The sequence below is a fragment of the Scardinius erythrophthalmus genome, assembly GCF_964197995.2.
Source record: "Scardinius erythrophthalmus genome assembly, chromosome: 7".
Lineage (NCBI taxonomy): Eukaryota > Metazoa > Chordata > Actinopteri > Cypriniformes > Leuciscidae > Scardinius > Scardinius erythrophthalmus.
Genome location: NC_138227.1, coordinates 1,251,344 through 1,271,812, shown reverse-complemented (window position 1 = coordinate 1,271,812; position 20,469 = coordinate 1,251,344). Strand labels below are relative to the sequence as shown.

General features: G+C 38.3%; 1 protein-coding gene across 3 annotated transcripts in view; it reads left to right on the top strand.

Annotated features, from left to right (window-relative positions):
- Window positions 1-20,469, top strand: part of LOC308694213 (protein NLRC3-like) — an 89,312-nt gene that overhangs the window by 27,694 nt on the left and 41,149 nt on the right. For all 3 annotated transcript variants that reach the window (XM_081371604.1, XM_081371605.1, XM_081371606.1), the window contains exons 6-9: window positions 1,222-1,293; window positions 1,822-1,995; window positions 5,653-5,826; window positions 13,673-13,846. In XM_081371604.1, the coding sequence (XP_081227730.1) occupies window positions 1,222-1,293; window positions 1,822-1,995; window positions 5,653-5,826; window positions 13,673-13,846 (594 nt within the window). The remainder of the gene's footprint in view (window positions 1-1,221; window positions 1,294-1,821; window positions 1,996-5,652; window positions 5,827-13,672; window positions 13,847-20,469) is intronic.

Genomic DNA, 20,469 nt, shown 5'->3' with positions numbered 1-20,469 from the left:
CAAGCTGTAACTAGCACAGAAGTCCTAGCACAGAAGTCCAATAACAGAACACCACTCGGGTTCAGATCAGGGGGGCCGTTCCTCCAAATCACGCCCCTCCAAATCACGCCCCTCCAGGTGTCACTGTCGCTGCCCACGTGGGTGTTGAAGTCCCCCAATAGAACGACGGAGTCCCTAGTCGGAGCACTTTCCAGCACCCCTCCCAGAGACCCCAAGAAGGCCGGGTACTCTACACTGCCGCTTGGCCCATAGGCGCACACGACAGTGAGAGACCTATCCCCGACCCGAAGGCGCAGGGAAGCGACCCTCTCGTTCACCGGGGTGAACTTCAACACATGGCGGCTGAGCTGAGGGGCTATAAGCAAACCCACACCAGCCCGCCGCCTCTCACCATGGGCAACTCCAGAGTGGTAAAGAGTCCATCCTCTCTCAAGGAGTGTGGTTCCAGAGCCCAAGCCGTGCGTGGAGGTGATCCCGACTATCTCTAGTCGGTACCTCTCAATCTCCCGCACAATCTCAGGCTCCTTCCCCGCCAGCGAGGTGGCGTTCCACATCCCTAGAGCTAGTTTCCGTGTGTCCAGGGATCAGGTTGTCGAGGCCCCCGCCTTCGACTGCCGCCCGATCCACAATGCACCGGCCCCTTATGGTCCCTCCTGTTGGTGGTGTGCCCTCTTTTAGGGTGGCCCCACGTCGCTCTTCCACGTCGCCGGAGCCCGTGGGGGGAGGCCCGGCCACCAGGCGCTCGCATACGAGCCCCAACCCCGGGCCTGGCTCCAGGGTGGGGCCCTGGCTGCGCCATACCGGGCGACATCACGGTCCTTGGATATTTCTTCATCATAAGGGGTTTATGAACCACTCTTAGTCTGACCCGTCGCCTAGGACCTGTTTGCCTTGGGAGACCCTACCAGGGGCATATAGCCCCAGACAACATAGCTCCTAGGGTCCTTCGGGACCAATATAATTAAAAACTAATATAATTTGTTGTTTGTCTTAATAATGTGGATAAATAAATAAAAACAGAGGTTTAAATTCAAACTTTTCTATTTGTCTTAAAAAAAAAAGTTAAGAATTATCGATAAAAAATGTATAAATAATTATCGATACCGAACGATATGAAACATTATATCGGGATACATTTTTTAACTATATCGCACAGCCCTAACTGGTGATATGAATTATTATTATTATTAGCATTAATAATTAACTTTTTTTTTCAATTAGTGTCACACAAAACACAGCAGATGAAGTTCTTCAGAAGCTGCTGCCTGTGTTTACAGCAACTAGATCAGCTTGGTAAGTAACACTGAGAACAAGCATCACTGTTAAAACATTATAACAGTTCTTACTTAAACATTATAAATTAATGGTTTAACAAAAAATAAGAGTGTCACACTTCAGCCTTTAAACCCTACACCTATCTGACCTGATTTGTGATCTACGTAAACATTTTTTATGATATTATGATATTTGTGTGAGAAATTTATTTTCAAATATATGCATTTATAATGTATGTATATAGACATTTATATTTAGACTTTTTATATTAATTTTAATTTGAATACATTTTAATTTAATTTAAATGTTAATGCATTTATATTTAGTGAAAACAAATGTATTCAATGTATATAATTTTATCAGTTTTATGTAATCTTTCTCCCTCACATAGAGACATAGACTCTTAGAATAACAGTTAAACTTACTGATATATGGAATTAATTGTTTAAAAAAAGAGATATTGCACAAATAATAAACACAATTCAGAAAAACAAAGATTTCTGTTTTGATCTGAGAGAGTGAAGGGTGTGTCATTGTTCTCTACAGGTTGGGTGATTGTGGTGTCACAGATGAAGGTTATGCTGCTCTGGCTTCAGCTCTGAGATCAAACCCCTCACTCCTGAGAGAACTGGATCTGTCATATAATAAATATGGAGACTCAGGAGTGAAGCTGTTTTCTGCTGTACTGGAGAATCCTCACTGTAAACTGGAGATACTGAGGTAAGATCATCTCTACCATAAAGACTCGGAGTGAATAAGGATTAATATGTAGATAGTGCATACAATATATCTTTGGTGTAAGCCCCATCCGGTGGTTCAGCGACAGATTCCTGCTTGAACCATCAGATCCTGCCGGCGGTTGAAGGCAGCGGTGCGGAGTCTTCCTGAAGAGGAACATTTACATCTTCATATATTATTCCAAAAGAAAGTAAAACTAACAGTTAAATAAATCAGACGAACTATAAACCAGACAACAGATGCAGGATACTGGCAGAAGTCCTGCAGTGATGACCAAAAAAATGATAACCACATTTTATAAAGAGTTGACTGTTCCTTTAAAATTAAGTTTTATCGCTTTGCTTTGAATGCATGTGTGTTTCAAATCCTGCGAGAGAAAGAGTCTAGCAAATCACAGTATCGCACAGCAGACGCACATCACTTTCATTTCAAGACAGCGCTCCAAAACTGCTAAATCTAAACCAAACTCACTTCACTTTTGAATGAATGAACAAAGTGGCGTCGATGAGTTGGAAGTTCGGTGTTTGAAAAAACAGAATCAACGGGAAAAAGTGCAATATAGCTCTCTATATGCAGCATATCCCAACTTCATTCAAGCCGCTTACAACTGCTGTTTCTGTCTCTATTTTTGAGAACCAGAACCAAGCTAACTAAACAAGTTGAACTTTAGCTATATAGGCTGTGAGCCCTTTTATTAATATGCATGGAGGTGAGGAATATTACAAAAAAATGTCAAGTTCCCTCAGTAATGAATGATCTTATTCACTACTTTCTCAATTGCAATGACAAATTAATTGAATATGGTTCTGATGTAGACACTAAAACTATCATGAACTGCTCCGAGACTCGAAGGTGAGATCCAAATGCAGCTTTTATTATGGGCAATCCAAAGGCGTAATCCAAAGTACAGGCAATGGGTCAAAACACAGGTAGGCAGTCCAAATAAACAAACAAAACAGGCAGGGGTCAGAGGCAAGAGAGTAATCCATGGAACAGGCAAGAAATCCAAAAAGCAAGAGACAGGAAACAAGGGAGAATGCTCAGAGATGTAGTGTGACAAAAAAAAAAAAACTTTGCAGTGAGTGAAAGAGTGAACATGGTATAAATAAGCTGAGACTAACAGGGTGATGAGACACAGGTGAATGCAATCAGTGATGATGAGTCTGGGCAGTGAGTTATGGGAAATGTAGTTTGTGAAGGAGTGATAATAATCTGGTGTAGAGTGCCCTCTGGTGGCTCTCAAGGGCACTCCAGCTGGTGACCGTTACAAAAACAGTCCAGTATATAGTCAAACTCATTTTTATGTTGAAATAAAGAGCTGTAAATAAATTCTGTTTCACCCCTTTAGATTAGGTCACAGAAAATCTGAAAATGTCATTAAGTGCTTTAATACAGCCTTTATTGGACATTAATTAGGCTACATTAGAATTAAAGGGTTAGTTCACCCAAAAATAAAAATGCTGACAGTGAAGCTCACTATTCTGGCTCACTATTAAGAACACACACACACAAGCACAGACACACACACACTCACACAAACACACACACACAGAAGCACACACACACATGGGCATAGATTATAAAATGTAAATCCTGCACTTTTTGTAGGGCAAGTGTTTTCACGAAAAGTTGAGGTTTTCGCGGGCCAATGTGTATACATCCAGATTTAAAATTCAAAGAGTCAAAGATAGTCTATACGTGACTTTCACGTTTCCATGGTAATCAGTCACTGGTGCATAACGACACGCCCATGCTCGCACCCGCGCTGTATCCATCATTTTTATAGAGGTCGCAATGAGTTCAAAACGGCAAAAAACTCTTCACTCCTTTTTCACGAAAAAGTCAAGCACTGTAAGTTGTCATGTGGCATCCAAATTGTGTTGCACAATGATGAATAACTCTGCCTATTTCTCGAGTTGAATAATTAAGTTTTTTTGGAAATTGAAAATATCCACTACCCGCACGCTTGTTTTCAGTCTTTTTTTTATTCGTAACATCTTTTATTTTCACGGATATGTTATCAAAGCTCTTCAAATTAGAATAAAGATGGTGATTGTTAATGTTGAATTTGGATTTTCATGCATTAACAGCCACTGTATATCTTCTTGAATCATGCAGCGTTGTAACGTGTGGCCTACATGATGTTTACCATATATAGTTCAGTAACACTTTACAAATAGATAAAAAAGTTTGTTGACAAACTTTAAATTGACTTGAAAAAGCCTAACCAGAAAGTTTGAAGTAGTTTTAAAAGCTTGACGTTTGACGTAGCCTACACAAAAAAACAATGTGAAATATGTAAACAATATAGTACAATATACAATACTATGTGCAATATAAAGTACAGAACATATTTTTCTTTCTTTCTGTTTTATTGCTTTAAACACAAATAGCATATTAACCCCCCCCCCACACACACACACACACAAAGACACACAGACACACACTCACTCACTCACTCACTCACACAGACAGACACACACACACACTAGGGATGTGACAATACACTTAGACTATGGGGAAAAGTTAAATCCTACACTTATAAAGACTGTACATTGTTTAAGATGAGTCATATTTACAAAAACAATTCATCACATCTTTCTGAGTTTTATTTCAGAAGCATCATAAACTACTACATTCTATTTAATAAATAATTCAATAACAAATACATATTTTAACAGTCACTTGTCGCCACCTAGTGGTAAGACAATGTTCTCGATAAATGCGTTACTTTAAGTGCCAAGTTTCTATCAAAAGCTGATTTACTATATTTGGATTGCTACCGTAGACATCAGTATGTATTTTTGAACTTTAAACTTTTATCCCAGTACTTCTATGATAATTTAAACTATTCTATCACAGAAATAATGATACTATTATGAGGTTTAAAAGACCTTTTGTGAAGCTGTTTCATGACAACTCTCTCTGGGTCAGTGGCAGCGCCAACACAGATTTGAATGTCGCGATATGATTTTGTCAAAGGTGTAATAGAAGTGTTGGAAGAAGATCGTGTGGGTGTTTGAATGGAGATCACAGATCACATTTAATGATGAATTGTGCAGCTCTACTGTCTTATCTCTCTCTCTCAGCATATCAGTCTCACGTCGCTTCCACACGTCCACTTGAAAGGGATATTACGGAACTCATAGATAATGACACATTTAATTCTCTGTTCGAAAAATAAAAGCAAAATAAAGCAATTTAATCAATATTTTGAATCAATATCGATTCTGGAATAAAAAAAAACAATTTTCAAATCATAAACAAAAAGAACCGCGATATAGGTGAATAATTTTTTTCTTCCAGCCCTAACACACACACACACACACACACACACACACACACACACACACACACACACACACACACACACACACACACACACACATTCCTTAAAATGTTTACAAATACATTAAGCACACACACACACGTTACATTTCCATGTTTTATGGGGACTTTCCATAGAAATAATGATTTTTATACTGTACAAACTGTATATTCAATCCTCTAATTCTAACTGATGTACATGAACTAATTAGTATTTTATGTATTTCATATTGACAGCATTATGTTATTTATTTTTTAAGTGTCATGTTTATATTTGGATATAGGCTTAATGTGTGTAATTGTTCTCTACAGGTTGTGGAAGTGTGGAGTCGCAGATGAAGGTTGTGCTGCTCTGGCTTCAGCTCTGAGATCAAACCCCTCACACCTGAGAACACTGCATCTGTCATATAATAAACTAGGAGACTCAGGAGTGAAGCTGCTCTCTGTTGGACTGGAGAATCCTCTCTGTAAACTGGAGATACTGTGGTAAGATCATCTCTACCATAAAGACTCAGAGTGAACTAGATGTACCGCATGGCGGTACAAAATATGACCGCCGCTCAGGCCTGCACTGGCTTTCCACAAAAATAAATGACGTGGAGCAATTTGGCTCTATTGCGTGTTTATGTATATACCTAAAAAAAGTAGTAGTATGTGCATGTCTGTCTGTCTGTGTGTGTGTGTGTGTGTGTGTGTGTGTTTGTGTATGTGTGTGTCTGTGTCTGTGTGTGTGTGTCTGTGCGTCAGAGGTGGGAGTAAGTCACTAAATGCAAGTCTCAAGTCAAGTCCAAGTCTTAACATTGCAAGTCAAAGTCAAGTCAAGTCATTCTGTTGTAAGGGTCAAGTCAAAGTCAAGTCAAGTCATTCTGTTGTAAGGGTCAAGTCAAGTCAAGTCAAGTCATTCTGTTGTAAGGGTCAAGTCAAGTCAAGTCATACTCTTTGTCAAGTCAAGTGAAGTCGCAACTTAGTCATCAAGTCATACCAAGTCACACACAGGCTCGTTTTACACATTTTTTTTTAACTCTGGGACTTTTATTACTTATTTAGACACAGAGGGCTGATGGGTTACAAAAATAAGTAAACTAACTTGTGTGTAATAAATAAAATATCATTAAGAAGCACTTTAAATGCTCTAAAATAAAAATAAATTAAATGAACACAAGTAAACAAGAATTAATAAAACTTTTCCCATCTTGTGCTAGCCATACATATAGTTATTTTGCTGTGATGTCAAATTTCCAGATACTTACATAATTGTGATGAATTTAATCCTTTTCAAGTTATTATTTTACAGTGTAAGATTCCAGTTAACACCTTTAAATATTACATAAATGTTTTATGCATTTTTATTAAACTTAATGTGTATAAATCAGCAGCAAAAAGTAATTCTTGAAAAAATCTGCACAGTAATTTTATAAAATCTAAACATGTTAATAAAAACAAAGGCATTAGGCAGTCATACATTTCACAATTTTATATTTATATATTAATGTCAAGAATTCAGAAGTGTATTTATATAGCCTACACTACACAGAAATAATATACAATTAAATTATGCTTATTTTAAATGTATTGAGCAGGCTAGGTATAAAAAATATAAGCTTTTAATAATCTTTCAGTGCGCAAAACTATGATAATGAAACGCTTCAAAACAGAACGCACAAAGCGCGTGCAGAATGATGTGCTCAAAGCAACATGGAGTCACAGTGTTCAGCGCTGCGCTGCACAAGTGCGCATTTAAAAGTTCACGGCACAAAGCGAAGAAATGTCGAGCGCACAAATCCTAATGTATATCTGTCCAACAGTTTATTGATCATTTGTTTCACAGTTTTAAATTCCAGTTATTGTGCGTTTGATGCCGATTCATAGTCCTTGTGATGTGCGTGATCTAACAAGCACACGGTAGTGAGTCGTTTAAAAACAGCAATAAACTCCAACAAAATAAAGTCATTTTATGCAAATCCACAGCCTTTTATCTACAGATCATGCATTATAATGTGAATATATCATATTGGAGAATGGAGAGAGTTTTACCGTGCATCCAACCGGAAGAGGCGCGCGCGCTGTTTGAATACTGAATGGAGAATGATTGACAGCCACAGAGGAGGGAAAACGAGTTTAACGAGTGAAAAAATTCACAATAATTGAAATAATTGAAATTATTTTCCACAAGTCATTTCAAGTAAATAGGCACAAGTCCGAGTCAAGTATAAAGTCACAAGGAGCAAGTCTAAAGTCAAGTCGAGTCTTTTCAGAGATCTAGTCAAGTAAGTCTCAAGTCCAGAAAATTGCGACTCGAGTCTGACTCGAGTCAAGTCATATGACTCGAGTCTCCCACCTCTGCTGTGCGTGTATGTATGCGTGCGTACATGTGTGTGCGCGTGTGTGTGTGTCTGTGCATGTGGATATGTATGTGTGTGTATGGGTGTGTGTCTGTGCGTGTGGATGTCAGTGTGTGTGCATGCTTGCGTTTGTTTGTATTCCTGCATGTGTGTGTGACAGTATCATCCTAAACCAGCAACCCTTCGCTCAACAGCACCATCTACAGGCCAATGAGTGTACAGTCACTAAATGTGCACATAAATGAATTTATTTTATACCCCCCCATGGATGAAATTCTACGAAACCTAGCATACCCCCAGAGGATGTCAAGTTAATCATACACATGAAATATGGTGCAGTTCTGAACATCTCAACTGAAGATAGGGGCGATTAAAGCAGACTAATATTGCATTTTCATTTTTTATGGGAGGGGCGCAAATCACAAATGAGTGATTATGGGCTAGGTTGATGTGGGCCCTTAAGACCAACATACCATAAAAATGTCTTCATCCTCGGTGCCACGGTTCAGGTAGTTATTTAGGAAAAACGGCATTTTTTGGGTTTGGGGGGGCCCAGCGAGGGGGGGGAGTGGCCCTCGGGGACCAAACGAAATTTTTCCGTAAAAGTCTAGTGGGGCTACATGCCCACCAAATTTGATGTTCCCCGGTGTTTCGGTGTCCCTGGTATCGTTGACGAAAAAATTCAGATGACGAAAAAAAAAAAAAAAAAACCTTTGACAATCGATTATGGGCTAGGTTGATGTGGGCCCTTAAGACCAACATACCATAAAAATGTCTTCATCCTCTGTGCCACGGTTCAGGTAGTTATTTAGGAAAAACTGCATTTTTTGGGTTTGGGGGGGGCCCAGCGAGGGGGGGGAGTGGCCCCCGGGGACCAAACAAAATTTTTCCGTAAAAGTCTAGTGGGGCTAAATGCCCACCAAATTTCATGTTCCCCGGTGTTTCGGTGTCCCTGGTATCGTTGACGAAAAATTCAGATGACGAAAAAAAAAAAAAAAAAACTTTGACAATCGATTATGGGCTAGGTTGATGTGGGCCCTTAAGACCAACATACCATAAAAATGTCTTCATCCTCGGTGCTACGGTTCAGGTAATTATTTTGGAAAAACTGCATTTTTTGGGTTTGGGGGGGGGGCCAGCGCGGGGGGGGGGAGGGGCCCCCGGGGACCAAACGAAATTTTTCCGTAAAAGTCTAGTGGGGCTACATGCCCACCAAATTTCATGTTTCCCTGGTGTTTCGGTGTCCCTGGTATCGTTGATGAAAAATTCACGGGGGGCCCAGCGCGGGGGGGGGGAGTGGCCTCCGGGGACCAAACGAATTTTTTCCGTAAAATCTATAGTGGGGCTACATGCCCACCAAATTTCATGTTCCCCGGTGTTTCAGTGTCCCTGGTATTGTTGACGAAAAATTCACGGGGGGCCCAGCGTGGGGGGGGAGTGGCCCCCGGGGACCAAACAAAATTTTTCTGTAAAAGTCTAGTAGACCAACATACCATAAAAATTTCTTCATCCTCGGTGCCACGGTTCAGGTAGTTATTTAGGAAAAACTGCATTTTTTGGGTTTGGGGTGGCCCAGCGCGGAGGGTGAGTGGCCCCCGGGGACCAAACGAAATTTTTTCGTAAAAGTCTAGTGGGGCTACATGCCCACCAAATTTCATGTTCCCCGGTGTTTCGGTGTCCCTGGTATTGTTGACGAAATATTCACGGGGGGCCCAGCGCGGGGGGGGAGTGGCCCCCGGGGACCAAACGAAATTTTTCCGTAAAAGTCTAGTCAAGTTTATTTATATAGCGCTTTTCACAACACAGGTTGTATCAAAGCAGCTTCACAGTAATAAATTAGAACAATACATCAATGTTTGTTTCTAGTGGAACGTCTACGTTCGGTAATGCTGATCAATAGTATCGTTGATTGATTAATTCAATTAAATATCCCCAAATATCCCCAACTGAGCAAGCCAAAGGCAACAGTGGCAAGGAACCGAAAAACTCCATCAGGTGACCTAATGGAGAAAAAAAAAAAAAAACCTTGGGAGAACCCGGGCTCAGTCGGGGGCCAGTTCTCCTCTGGCGTTTATGAACTAGAGGTCGGATTTAACTGTAGGATTAAAAGTATTATATGAATGCCTGGCTGAAGAGATGCGTCTTTAATCTAGTTTTAAACTGGGAGAGCGAGTCTGAGCAACGAACAGTATCCGGAAGACTATTCCAGAGTTTTGGTGCTAAATGTGAAAATGCTCTCCCTCCTTTGGTGGATCTGGATATCCTAGGTAAAAGTCTAGTAGACCAACATACCATAAAAATGTCTTCATCCTCGGTGCCACGCTTCAGGTAGTTATTTAGGAAAAACTGCATTTTTTGGGTTTGGGGGGGCCCAGCGCGGGGGGGGAGTGGCCCCCGGGGACCAAACGAAATTTTTCCGTAAAAGTCTAGTGGGGCTACATGCCCACCAAATTTCATGTTCCCCGGTGTTTCGGTGTCCCTGGTGTTGTTGACGAAAAATTCACGGGGGCCCCAGCGCGCGGGGGGAAGTGGCCCCCGGGGACCAAACGAAATTTTTCCGTAAAAGTCTAGTGGGGCTACATGCCTACCAAATTTCATGTTCCCCGGTGTTTCGGTGTCCCTGGTATCGTTGACGAAAAAATTCAGTAGATGACGGGAAAAAAAAAAAAAAAAACTTTGATCATAATAAGTAGATGGTGTATACAATATATATTTGGCATAAACCCCATCCGGTGGTTCAGCGACAGATTCCTGCTTGAACCATCAGATCCTGCTGGCGGTAAAAGGCAGCAGTGATGAGTCTCCCTGAAGAGGAACATTTACATCTTCATATATTATTATCCCCCAAAAGAAAGTAAAACTAACAGTTAGGCAAGGCAAGGCAAGGCAAGTTTTTTTTTTTTTTTTTTATAAATAAACCGGATGAACTACAAACCAGACAACAGATGCAGGATACAGTGAAGAGGGTTTTTAAAGCACAAATGTTTGGTGTAAATCAACTTGCCTTGTAATGCTTGTTCAAACAGACCCTTGTAAAAGTGTGAGCATTTCCTCAAAATGTGTGTGTGCAGCTGAAAAGAGGGAAGTGGTGTGTGTTTCACCTGAACCAGGACTGTCACTATATCAGATTTATCACTACATGATTATCATGGCCAAAATAACACACAATAACAATGTATCACCATATCTATGGAAATCTTGAAAACAATTATAACAATGTTATCAGTCAATTTCATCTTTACTGTTGAATTTGGTGTTTATATTGTGTTATTTTAGAAAAAGAAGAATCACACCATCACATACAAAAGGAACAATTACACTTAATGGTGACCAGTTTGAAATAATGGTAACACTTTATCACAAGTATACAGTAACACAGTGCTTATAAATCATTTGCAAACTATTAGTATATAGTTAATTAATAGTATTTAATTGTATATATGCTGTAGTTAATTGATTAAGAGACTATATACAAATATTGAATTCTTCATTCATTATCACTGTAATTAACAAAGTGATACTGTTTAATTAGCTCTTATGTAAAGAGTTAGATAATGCTTTGTTAACAATGTATTAACCATATATAGTTCTCACTTTAGATTAGGTAACGGAAAATCAGAAAATGTCATTAAGTGCTTTAACCCTCTGGGGTCTAAGGTGTTTTTGGGGTCCTTTAGATGTTCTGACATGCCCTGACATTTGTGCTTTTTTCAGTTGCTTATTATTTCAGTAACATATTAATGGCAAAGGTGTAATTACACTCTTTTTAGCACAAACAGGGCTACCATAATATGTGAGCAACATGAATGTACATGTTTGTATTTTTGAGAGAATAATGTTTATGCATGGTTATTGAAAAAACTAAAAACTAAAGTTTCTGAAATAAGGCCACAAAACACATACTAAATATGTGTCAATAAGACTTTTGACTAATGGATGTTGTAGTTGTAGTTGTAGTTGTAGTTTTTTCTTCAAAATGATGTGAAAATCATCCTGCCTAATCATTCACATAACACAATACATTGATTTAAATTTTTCAAAATACTTTCTGTTTGGAAAGGCAATATGCGAGTGGGGCATCAACGATCCAACACCATCATGCATATTTAGTGGTTCGCACCTAAGGAGACAATGGGGCCTGCATACTTAATGAGCCATTCATTCAGGTGTGTCACTGAGCCACAAGAGCAACAGTTGGAAGCATCTCCATTTTTTCTTATTTTTCCACAAATTGTGCTTGCAAATTGGCCTATAATATTCAAGGAAAACATGTCTAGTAATTGTGCAGTTAATTCTCATACTGTATTTTCAGTTTTGGAATATTTATCCTCTCCCCAAATTTGTCACTAATAAAACACAATAAAAAATATTTAAAGAAAAGGCTTATATTTACCTTTTAATAGTTTGTTTACATCTATCTTGTAAATATATATTTTTTTATTAAAAAGGTTACAATTACAACAACAATTCAAGTGTAATCTTTCTTTGTAAGAACTAAAGTATACATTTTATCATACATATTTCAAAGTTAAGGATTCATTACTTGAATATAGCCTAGGGTACATTGGAATAAACACTATAACATATTATTTGATTATTTTTGACAAAACATACTATATTTAACATATGAGCAAAAATTGGCAAACAAAAGCTAATAAGAAAGCTTATTCCTTGAGTTTGAAAGGACCATTACTTTGGTCTTCTCTGCATTAAGTATAAGCTTTAATTGATAAAGCTGTGCTTGCACTCTATCGAAAGCAGTTTGCAAGCATTCATACGCCTTCCTAATGGTAGCTGTACAGCAATAAATAACCGTATCATCTGCATAGAAATGGAAAAATGCATGTTGAACATTTTCCCCCAGACAGTTTATATAAATGGTGAATAAAAGTGGCCCCAGAATGGAGCCCTGTGGGACCCCTTTACAGATTGATACATATTTTGACGTTAGACCATCAACCTGCATAGCTTGAGTCCTATCAGCGAGGTAGTTGAACAGAGAAACACAGTGTTTCTTATCAAGTGCTTTGACTATATCAATAATTACTTTTATAGCAGCAGTGGTAGTGCTCTGTTTTTTCCTAAAACCAGATTGATGCTTAGATAAAATTGACTAAGCATTTAAATACTCTTTCACTTGTTCACTAATCAAAGATTCCAACACTTTGGCCAATGCTGACAGTTTGGAAATGGGTCTATAATTATTAGGCAAGGTAGGGTCACCTCCTTTCAAAAGTGGTAAAACATAAGCAGACTTCCATACCTTGGGAATTTTGTTTGTGACCAATGAAAGATTAAAAAGATGAGTCATAGGTTCAGCTAGGATATCTACAGCTAATTTCAAAAAGAAAGGTTCCAAGTGATCGGAGCCCGCAGGTTTTCGAGGACTGAAAGTTTTGTCAGCAGTTATAAACAAGGATGTAATAGAGGCTAAACGCACGTAAACGGCGTTTACGCACCTCCCAAAATTCGTAAATAGCGTTTTCCCACCTCCAAAGTGCTTTTATCCACCTCTAAATTTCATATTATTTGAGCGGACTTTGCTTTTCCAGTGCGTGATCGCCGATCGGTACATGATTCGAGCATTTGGGCCGTTAACGACTGAGCAGAACGCGAAGCGCAAACACAGAGCAGAACATTGAGCAGAGAGTGCAGCGCGCCAACACACACACACACACACACACACACGGAACAAAGAGAATGGCGCACACACGGAGCAGAAAACACACGCTCGCGAAGTTACTAAACAAGCTGCGCGAGAATGAAACTTGATCGCCAGTCAGGGCTTATTCCACATCATCAATCAAGGCAATTCTACTCCCTTTAAAGGGGCATTGGTCAGGATTAAATCAATGAGTGATGATTTCTCCGGACATTTAGGATTTGGCCGAGTAGGAGTGTTAATTAAGTCAAATTTGAAATTGTCACACTGAATGATACACATTATAACACATTATAAAAGGTTTAATGTGTGTCATTGTTCTCTACAGGTTGATTGATTGTGGTGTCACAGATGAAGGTTGTGCTGCTCTGGCTTCAGCTCTGAGATCAAACCCCTCACACCTGAGAAATCTGAATCTCTCTAAGAATAAACTAGGAGACTCAGGAGTGAAGTTGGTCTCTGCTGGACTGGAGAATCCTCACTGTAAACTGGAGATACTGTGGTAAGATCATCTCTACCATAAAGACTCAGAGTGAATAAGGATTAATATGTAGATAGTGCATACAATATATCTTCAGCGTAAGCCCCATCCGGTTGTTCAGCGACAGATTCCTGCATGAACCGTCAGATCCTGCTGGCGGTAGAAGGCAGCGGTGAGGAGTCTCCCTGAAGAGGAACATTTACAACTTCATATATTATTATCCCCCAAAAGAAAGCAAAACTAACAGTTAAACCGGACGAACTACAAACCAGACAACAGATACAGTGAAGAGGTTTTTTAAATCACAAATGTTTGGTGAAAATCAACTTGCCTTGTAATGCTTGTGCAAACAGACCCTTGTAAAAACATCAGCATTTCCTCAAAATGTGTGTGTGCAGCTGAAAAGAGTGAAGTGGTGTGTGTTTCACCTGAACTGAAATTGGACTGTCACCATATCAGATTTATCACTACATGATGATCATGGCCAAAATAACACACAAAAACAATATATCACCATATCTATGGAAATCTTGAAAAAATAAAATAAATAATGCTATCAGTCAAATTCATCTTTACTTTGTTTATTTTGTGTTCTTTTTGAAAAAGAAGAATCACTCCATCACACAAAAGGAATAATTACACTTAATGCGACCAGTTTGAAATAATGGTAACACTTTATCACGTTTACAGTAAAAAAGCACTTATAAATCATTTTCAACTAATGAATAGTATTTAATAGTATATAAGCTGTAGTTAATATATTAAGAGACAATATACAAATAGTGAGTTCATTTATTGTCACTGTAATTAACAAAGTGTTATTGTTTAATTAGCTCTTATGTAAAGAGTTAGATAATGCTTTGTTAAAAACGTATTAACCATAAACATTTCTCACTTTAGATTAGGTCATGGAAAATCAGAAAATTTCATTAACCTGTTAACCTTTGCCAGTGCGCCAGTGCACTGAAGCGTTTTTTTTTTTTTTTAATAGTTCAAAGTTACTATCAGATTTTGTTATTACCTTGATGAAATATACATCATTAAGGCGAGACACTACAGGTGAATAGGGTAAAAATTTTAACTAGCAGATATCACCATGAAACTTTCACAGTTGATTACCTACATTAAGATGAGAAAAAAATGTATTACAAGTTTTCTGTAATTTAATGTTTAAATATGCAAATTAGGCAATATCTAATCAAATATGCACTAATTTGCATATATTTTAAAAAATGAAATCTGAGTATTGGATAAAGCCAGGTTAAAAATTATTTTTTCAATGTGTTCACATATTAGATGGGAAAAAAATTACAGAGGGATTTATGGATATCTACTTTTGTTATCCTGTAAATCAGAAAATACTGTCAATAGCCTTAAAATGATTTTCACCATGTTTTTTGGAATAAAATGTTATATAAATCAGGCTAGGAATAATATATTTACAAATCCCTCTGTAAATGTCTTCATAATTTAACTAGGTACAAGACTGGAAAGTTTGGTGTATATAGGTGCGACTGAAGTGGAGATTTCGGACTTGGGGCCCTATTTTAACGATCTGAAACGCAAGTGTCAAAGCGCAAGTAACTTTGTGGGCGGGTCTTGGCGCTGTTGCTATTTTCCCGGCGGGATAAATGACTCTTGCGCCAGGCGCAAATCTAAAATGGGTTGGTCTGAAGAGCTTCATTATTCATAGGTGTGGTTTGGGCGTAACGTGAAATAAACCAATCAGAGCGTCATCTTACATTCCCTTTAAGAGCAGGCGCGCTTGTTCTAAAGCGGATTCCTATTATAACGGTGGATTTGCCAGGCGCGCGCCAGGAGCGGTTCACAGCCAAGGAGAGCAACGCTCTCGTCAGGGACGTTGGGGATGGAGAAACCCACCCAAATTAACCTCAGTTAAAAAGGCGTATGATAATTTGGGTAAATGTGTAAGCTAGATGTATGCTTTTATAATAAATTGTCTATCTATCTATCTATCTATCGTAATAATGTATGATCTGCAAAAATGAAAACTGCTTCTGTGTAGATGAGAGAATCAAAGTGTATGCGCGTTATGCACACGCTACATTGATTATGGCCAAGCATGCGCCCTTAAAATAGCATATGAATAACATGCGCAACGCGCCACTAACTTTAAACTATTTTTTCCTGTTTAGTGGCGCAATTGTTTTCTAAACCTGCAAAATAGCATGAAGGAACGTTTGCGCCGGAACACGCCTCCTTTTTTGCGCTGAACCGCCCAGGGAGCGCAAGTTCATTCCCTAGTTTAGCGACGTGCTTCTGTGGAGGGAAAAGCGCGCTTTGCGCGGGTGCAAAATAGGAATGATACATGCGTCGGTGTACAAAGTCAATTGCGCTGGGTGCAAGATAGGGCCCTTGGAGTATGAGAGAACAGTCATTTTGAGAAAACAGGCTTTAAAGATTTATCATCAGCCAATGAGATTGCGCATTCAGCCCTTTTACTTTCACGATTGGTTGCTTATAAAAAGGAAATGACCATATTTGGATCCGACAGGATTGTACACAAGAGAGAGAGCTTCCTAACGGTGCTTGTGATGACAGGGAGCAGACAGCGATCGCGGAGCAGCATGTTGATTAAGAACGCCAACTTTTGTTGAATTTATGAGAAATCTACAGACGCAAACAGACAAAGTGTAGTAAAATAAAGACCTAAATGTGTATTTTGGACTTTTTTTCAACACAAGTCTGAAAGAAGACATGTTATTGAAGACAAATATCCAAAAATCTCAAAATTGATCAGTAAAAAAAAATGATGTTTTTGCCTGCCGTGTCTCGCCTTAAAAAGATATAAGACCCAAGTTTCAGTATTTCACCACTATTTTATTCTGAGAAACTTATAGTGACAGTTATGTCTTGATTTGTGTCAGGAGTTATGTAATGAAAAAATGAGTCGATACCTTTTAATGAATTATGAGCGTCAGCCGCTCCCATTCAGAAATAAAATCCTGTGCTGTAGTCATGACAGAGCTTGACAAAACAACGTCCCTCAGGGCTTTTAGCTCAAATGTGCAGATTTTGAGAAATATTGATATATTTTCATAGGTTTACATCAGATTTCTATAGACAGGAATAATATTTATTGAATTTATACCCAAATGCGTCAATGTAATAATTATGAGCGCTGGATACTCTGATGTACTGTGTTTTCAATCCATACCAGCAGCCTGAAGGTGCCCTATGCACAGTATAGAACATGTATAGAACAGATGAAGAAGTGCCATAATCATGTGACATTCCAGGAAGTCCCTGACACATACAAAGCTAACAGAGATCGTTGTAACATGCAGATAAAGATGTTTTGAAGACAATAAACATGATTGCAATGATATTTGATTTACCTGTGTTTTTCGAGCCATGTCAGGTATTTTCATAATAATAGATTATATTTATAATGTAATGCTAATCGATATAGACTTTATCATCGTGCAGAATACTATAAAATAATATATTTGTTATGTGGATGAAGGTAGAACCCAATCGCAGACAGATTGCAGGACACACAAGGTTTATTTTATACAAATAACAGGGAAAACAAAGCCCACGAGGGGGCAAAACAAGACAAGACAGGACTACGAGTGACTAAACTAAACTATGACTTGACAAAACTAGACTACAAATAAACAGCTAATACAGAAACAGAACTCTCTCTTGACAGGGTACTCACAGTGAACAAAGTCTCATAATGAATGATAGTAGATAACATGAAACACTCAGGTAGGAATCACAAGGAATCACAATGAACCGACCCAAGACAGCAGACAAGAAGGGATTAAATCGGGAACTAATGATACACAACAGGTGACAAAGGTGAAACAATAATGACAAAACGAGGATAACAAGGGGGGCGGGGCTGGGTGATGAGACAACACAAGCACATAAAACATGGGCCTGTCATGATCCTGCCTCAAGACCAGGGGAAATCAGAGACAAGGCGGCAGAATCATGACAATATTTTCTGAAGCCAAATCAGATCACTGAAGGTTATTTAAAACACTTGACTTGTGTTAAAAAGTAAGTTTGGAGCACAAAAATGGTTTTAATCTCATAAATTGTCATGTATTGATGGTGTGCTAAGCTAACATGCTAGCTCTCCCTAGGTGCACCTGCCTCCTGTTTTTTTTTATATAATTATTTTTTTATATAGATTTTTTTTTCTAAATAGGAATGCTTACTGAAATGTTTCTTTTTTCAAGAAGCGTATTTGATACAGTTTCAAATGTGAAGTGAGAACTTTGATAAAAGAAATGAGGGATTGAAACAGTGTGAATAGCCAGTTGTTAGTAATTATAATGCAGACAAAAGAAATGCATATTTCGAGCCATAACCAGGCTGGAGAGGTGTGAATGTGTGCAGGGGAGACTGACACTGAATGGGGCTCGTTTGCAGCACAAAACAATAGAGACAATAGACTGAATAGATGCTTATAAGATGACTAAACATCAGTTGCATTTTAGAGTCTAATCAAAATAAAGTCATATGACATGATCTTGAAAAATATTTAACTAAATACAGAGTTTTAGACTTATCTTCAGATTTTAAATATAACATGGTCAGACGTGGCTTTAGCTGCAGTGCATTTCTAGACTGATACAATGCCAACTTCAATTTTATTTTTATGATGTTTTATTAAAAACAAATTCTATTAACTTTACAAAACTTTGAAGCTATTCATAACTATTTTTTTCATTATGACAATAATTAATTCTACATTTACAATAAACTGCCAGGTGTCAGATTTCAAATGAGATCATACTTGTGCTTTTAGTACAAAGGGTTCATGAATTGTATCTGTTTCAGTTTGGGTATGCCATTTCTGGGGATTTGTCAAAAGTGGGGTTGCAGCCTAACAGGTTAAGTGCTTTAATACAGCCTTTACTGGACATTAATTACATTAATATTAAGAGTTCCTTAAACTGTTTACAAATACATTAAGCACACACACACACTCATACACACACACACACACTCACACAAACACTCACACACAGAGACACACACACACACACACACACACACACACACTCTCATACACACACACTCACACAAACACTCACACACACACACACACAGACACACACACAGACACACACACACACACTAGGGCTGGGACGATGCACCTATCTCACAATTCGATGCTATCACAATACTTGGGTGCCGATACGATAGGGCTGCTCGATTATGGAAAAAATCATAATCATGATTATTTTGGTCAGTATTGAAATCACGATTATGTAACACGATTATTTCACATGACTTTGGGAACATGTTGCATTTATTAAAAAGACACCTTTCAACAATTCTTAAAAAATCATTTTGAACATTTACTGTAATTTTTGAACTATTAAAGTAAATAATATAACAGATAATATTTCAATAAGTATTTTGATCATTCCTGCAGGTCTACCACTTATAATGCGGGAAATTCCCCCGCAAACATTGATTCACTTTAGCATGTAGATGATGTTTTTTGTACGAGTAGCCTAAATGAATCCACACAGATTTTAAAATCAAATCAATCATTTTAAAACTTTCGCCAAGACGCAATTTCACAAACCGTGTTTCAGCGGTGCTGCGTCTTCTCTCTCTCTGTCTCTCAAAATGGGTTGGATGTCGAAACTACACTCTCGCGTTTAGGAGTTGGGACGTGACAGAATTGTCACTTGCACAATCGGGCCAGCATTGCATCGTAACTAAAGTTGATCAGTACTTTTTAACCCTCTGAGGTCGACAAACGCGCCGGCGCGTTTTGCTGGATTTTCTCCACATTGTAGCACTATAAACTTAAATTTCTCCGTCATTTATGGTCATACAGAAAAAATAAATATAAAAAAAGAATCTGTGGTATTTCTACTTTTGTATGTGTCCACTTCCAATCAAATCAAAACATTGTGCTTTTGTAAAATAAAGAAAATAAACAGTGTGTGCGTTCTGCCTCTCCGTCGCGGTGAACTTTTTTTTCTTGAGCACGTCTATAAACTGAAACAGAACTCAGCGAATACTTGTCACACATTTATGAGCCATACACCTTTATAAACATTTAAGTGTGTACTTTTAAATGATCGGATTCAAAACGAAAACAAATATTCTCTGTTTAAGTAATTTGTATAAAACCAACAAGATTTCCAGCTTCTCAAACGCTTCCTAATTATTTTTAATTCGGCCACGCCCACTCGCGCAAAAGATATTCACATGCAAATCTCCACATGGAACGCGATCGCCCTCATTACCTCAACAACAAAACACTTCACTTCACTTTTCGTCGAGTTTGAAAGACGTGCCTGAGCTTACATTGGATTTACATCAGAAGAAGAAGAAGAACGATATTTGAAGACAAGAAAGATAAGGTAAGTAATTCTTACATATTAGTTTGCTATTGTTGCATAAATTTCACATTGCAGTTGAACTGTTGCTAGATATATGGTGAATATTATAATATTTAGACCCGTGTTTACTGTTACTGTGTTTGTGGATATCTGCTCAAACGTAGATAGGCTATGTATATGGTAGGCCTAACCATAATGTTTTATATTTGATCGCAATCGCGTTTTAATGTATCATATTTTTGATCGCGATCGCGTTTTAATGTATCATATTTTTGATCGCGATCGCGTTTGAATGTATCA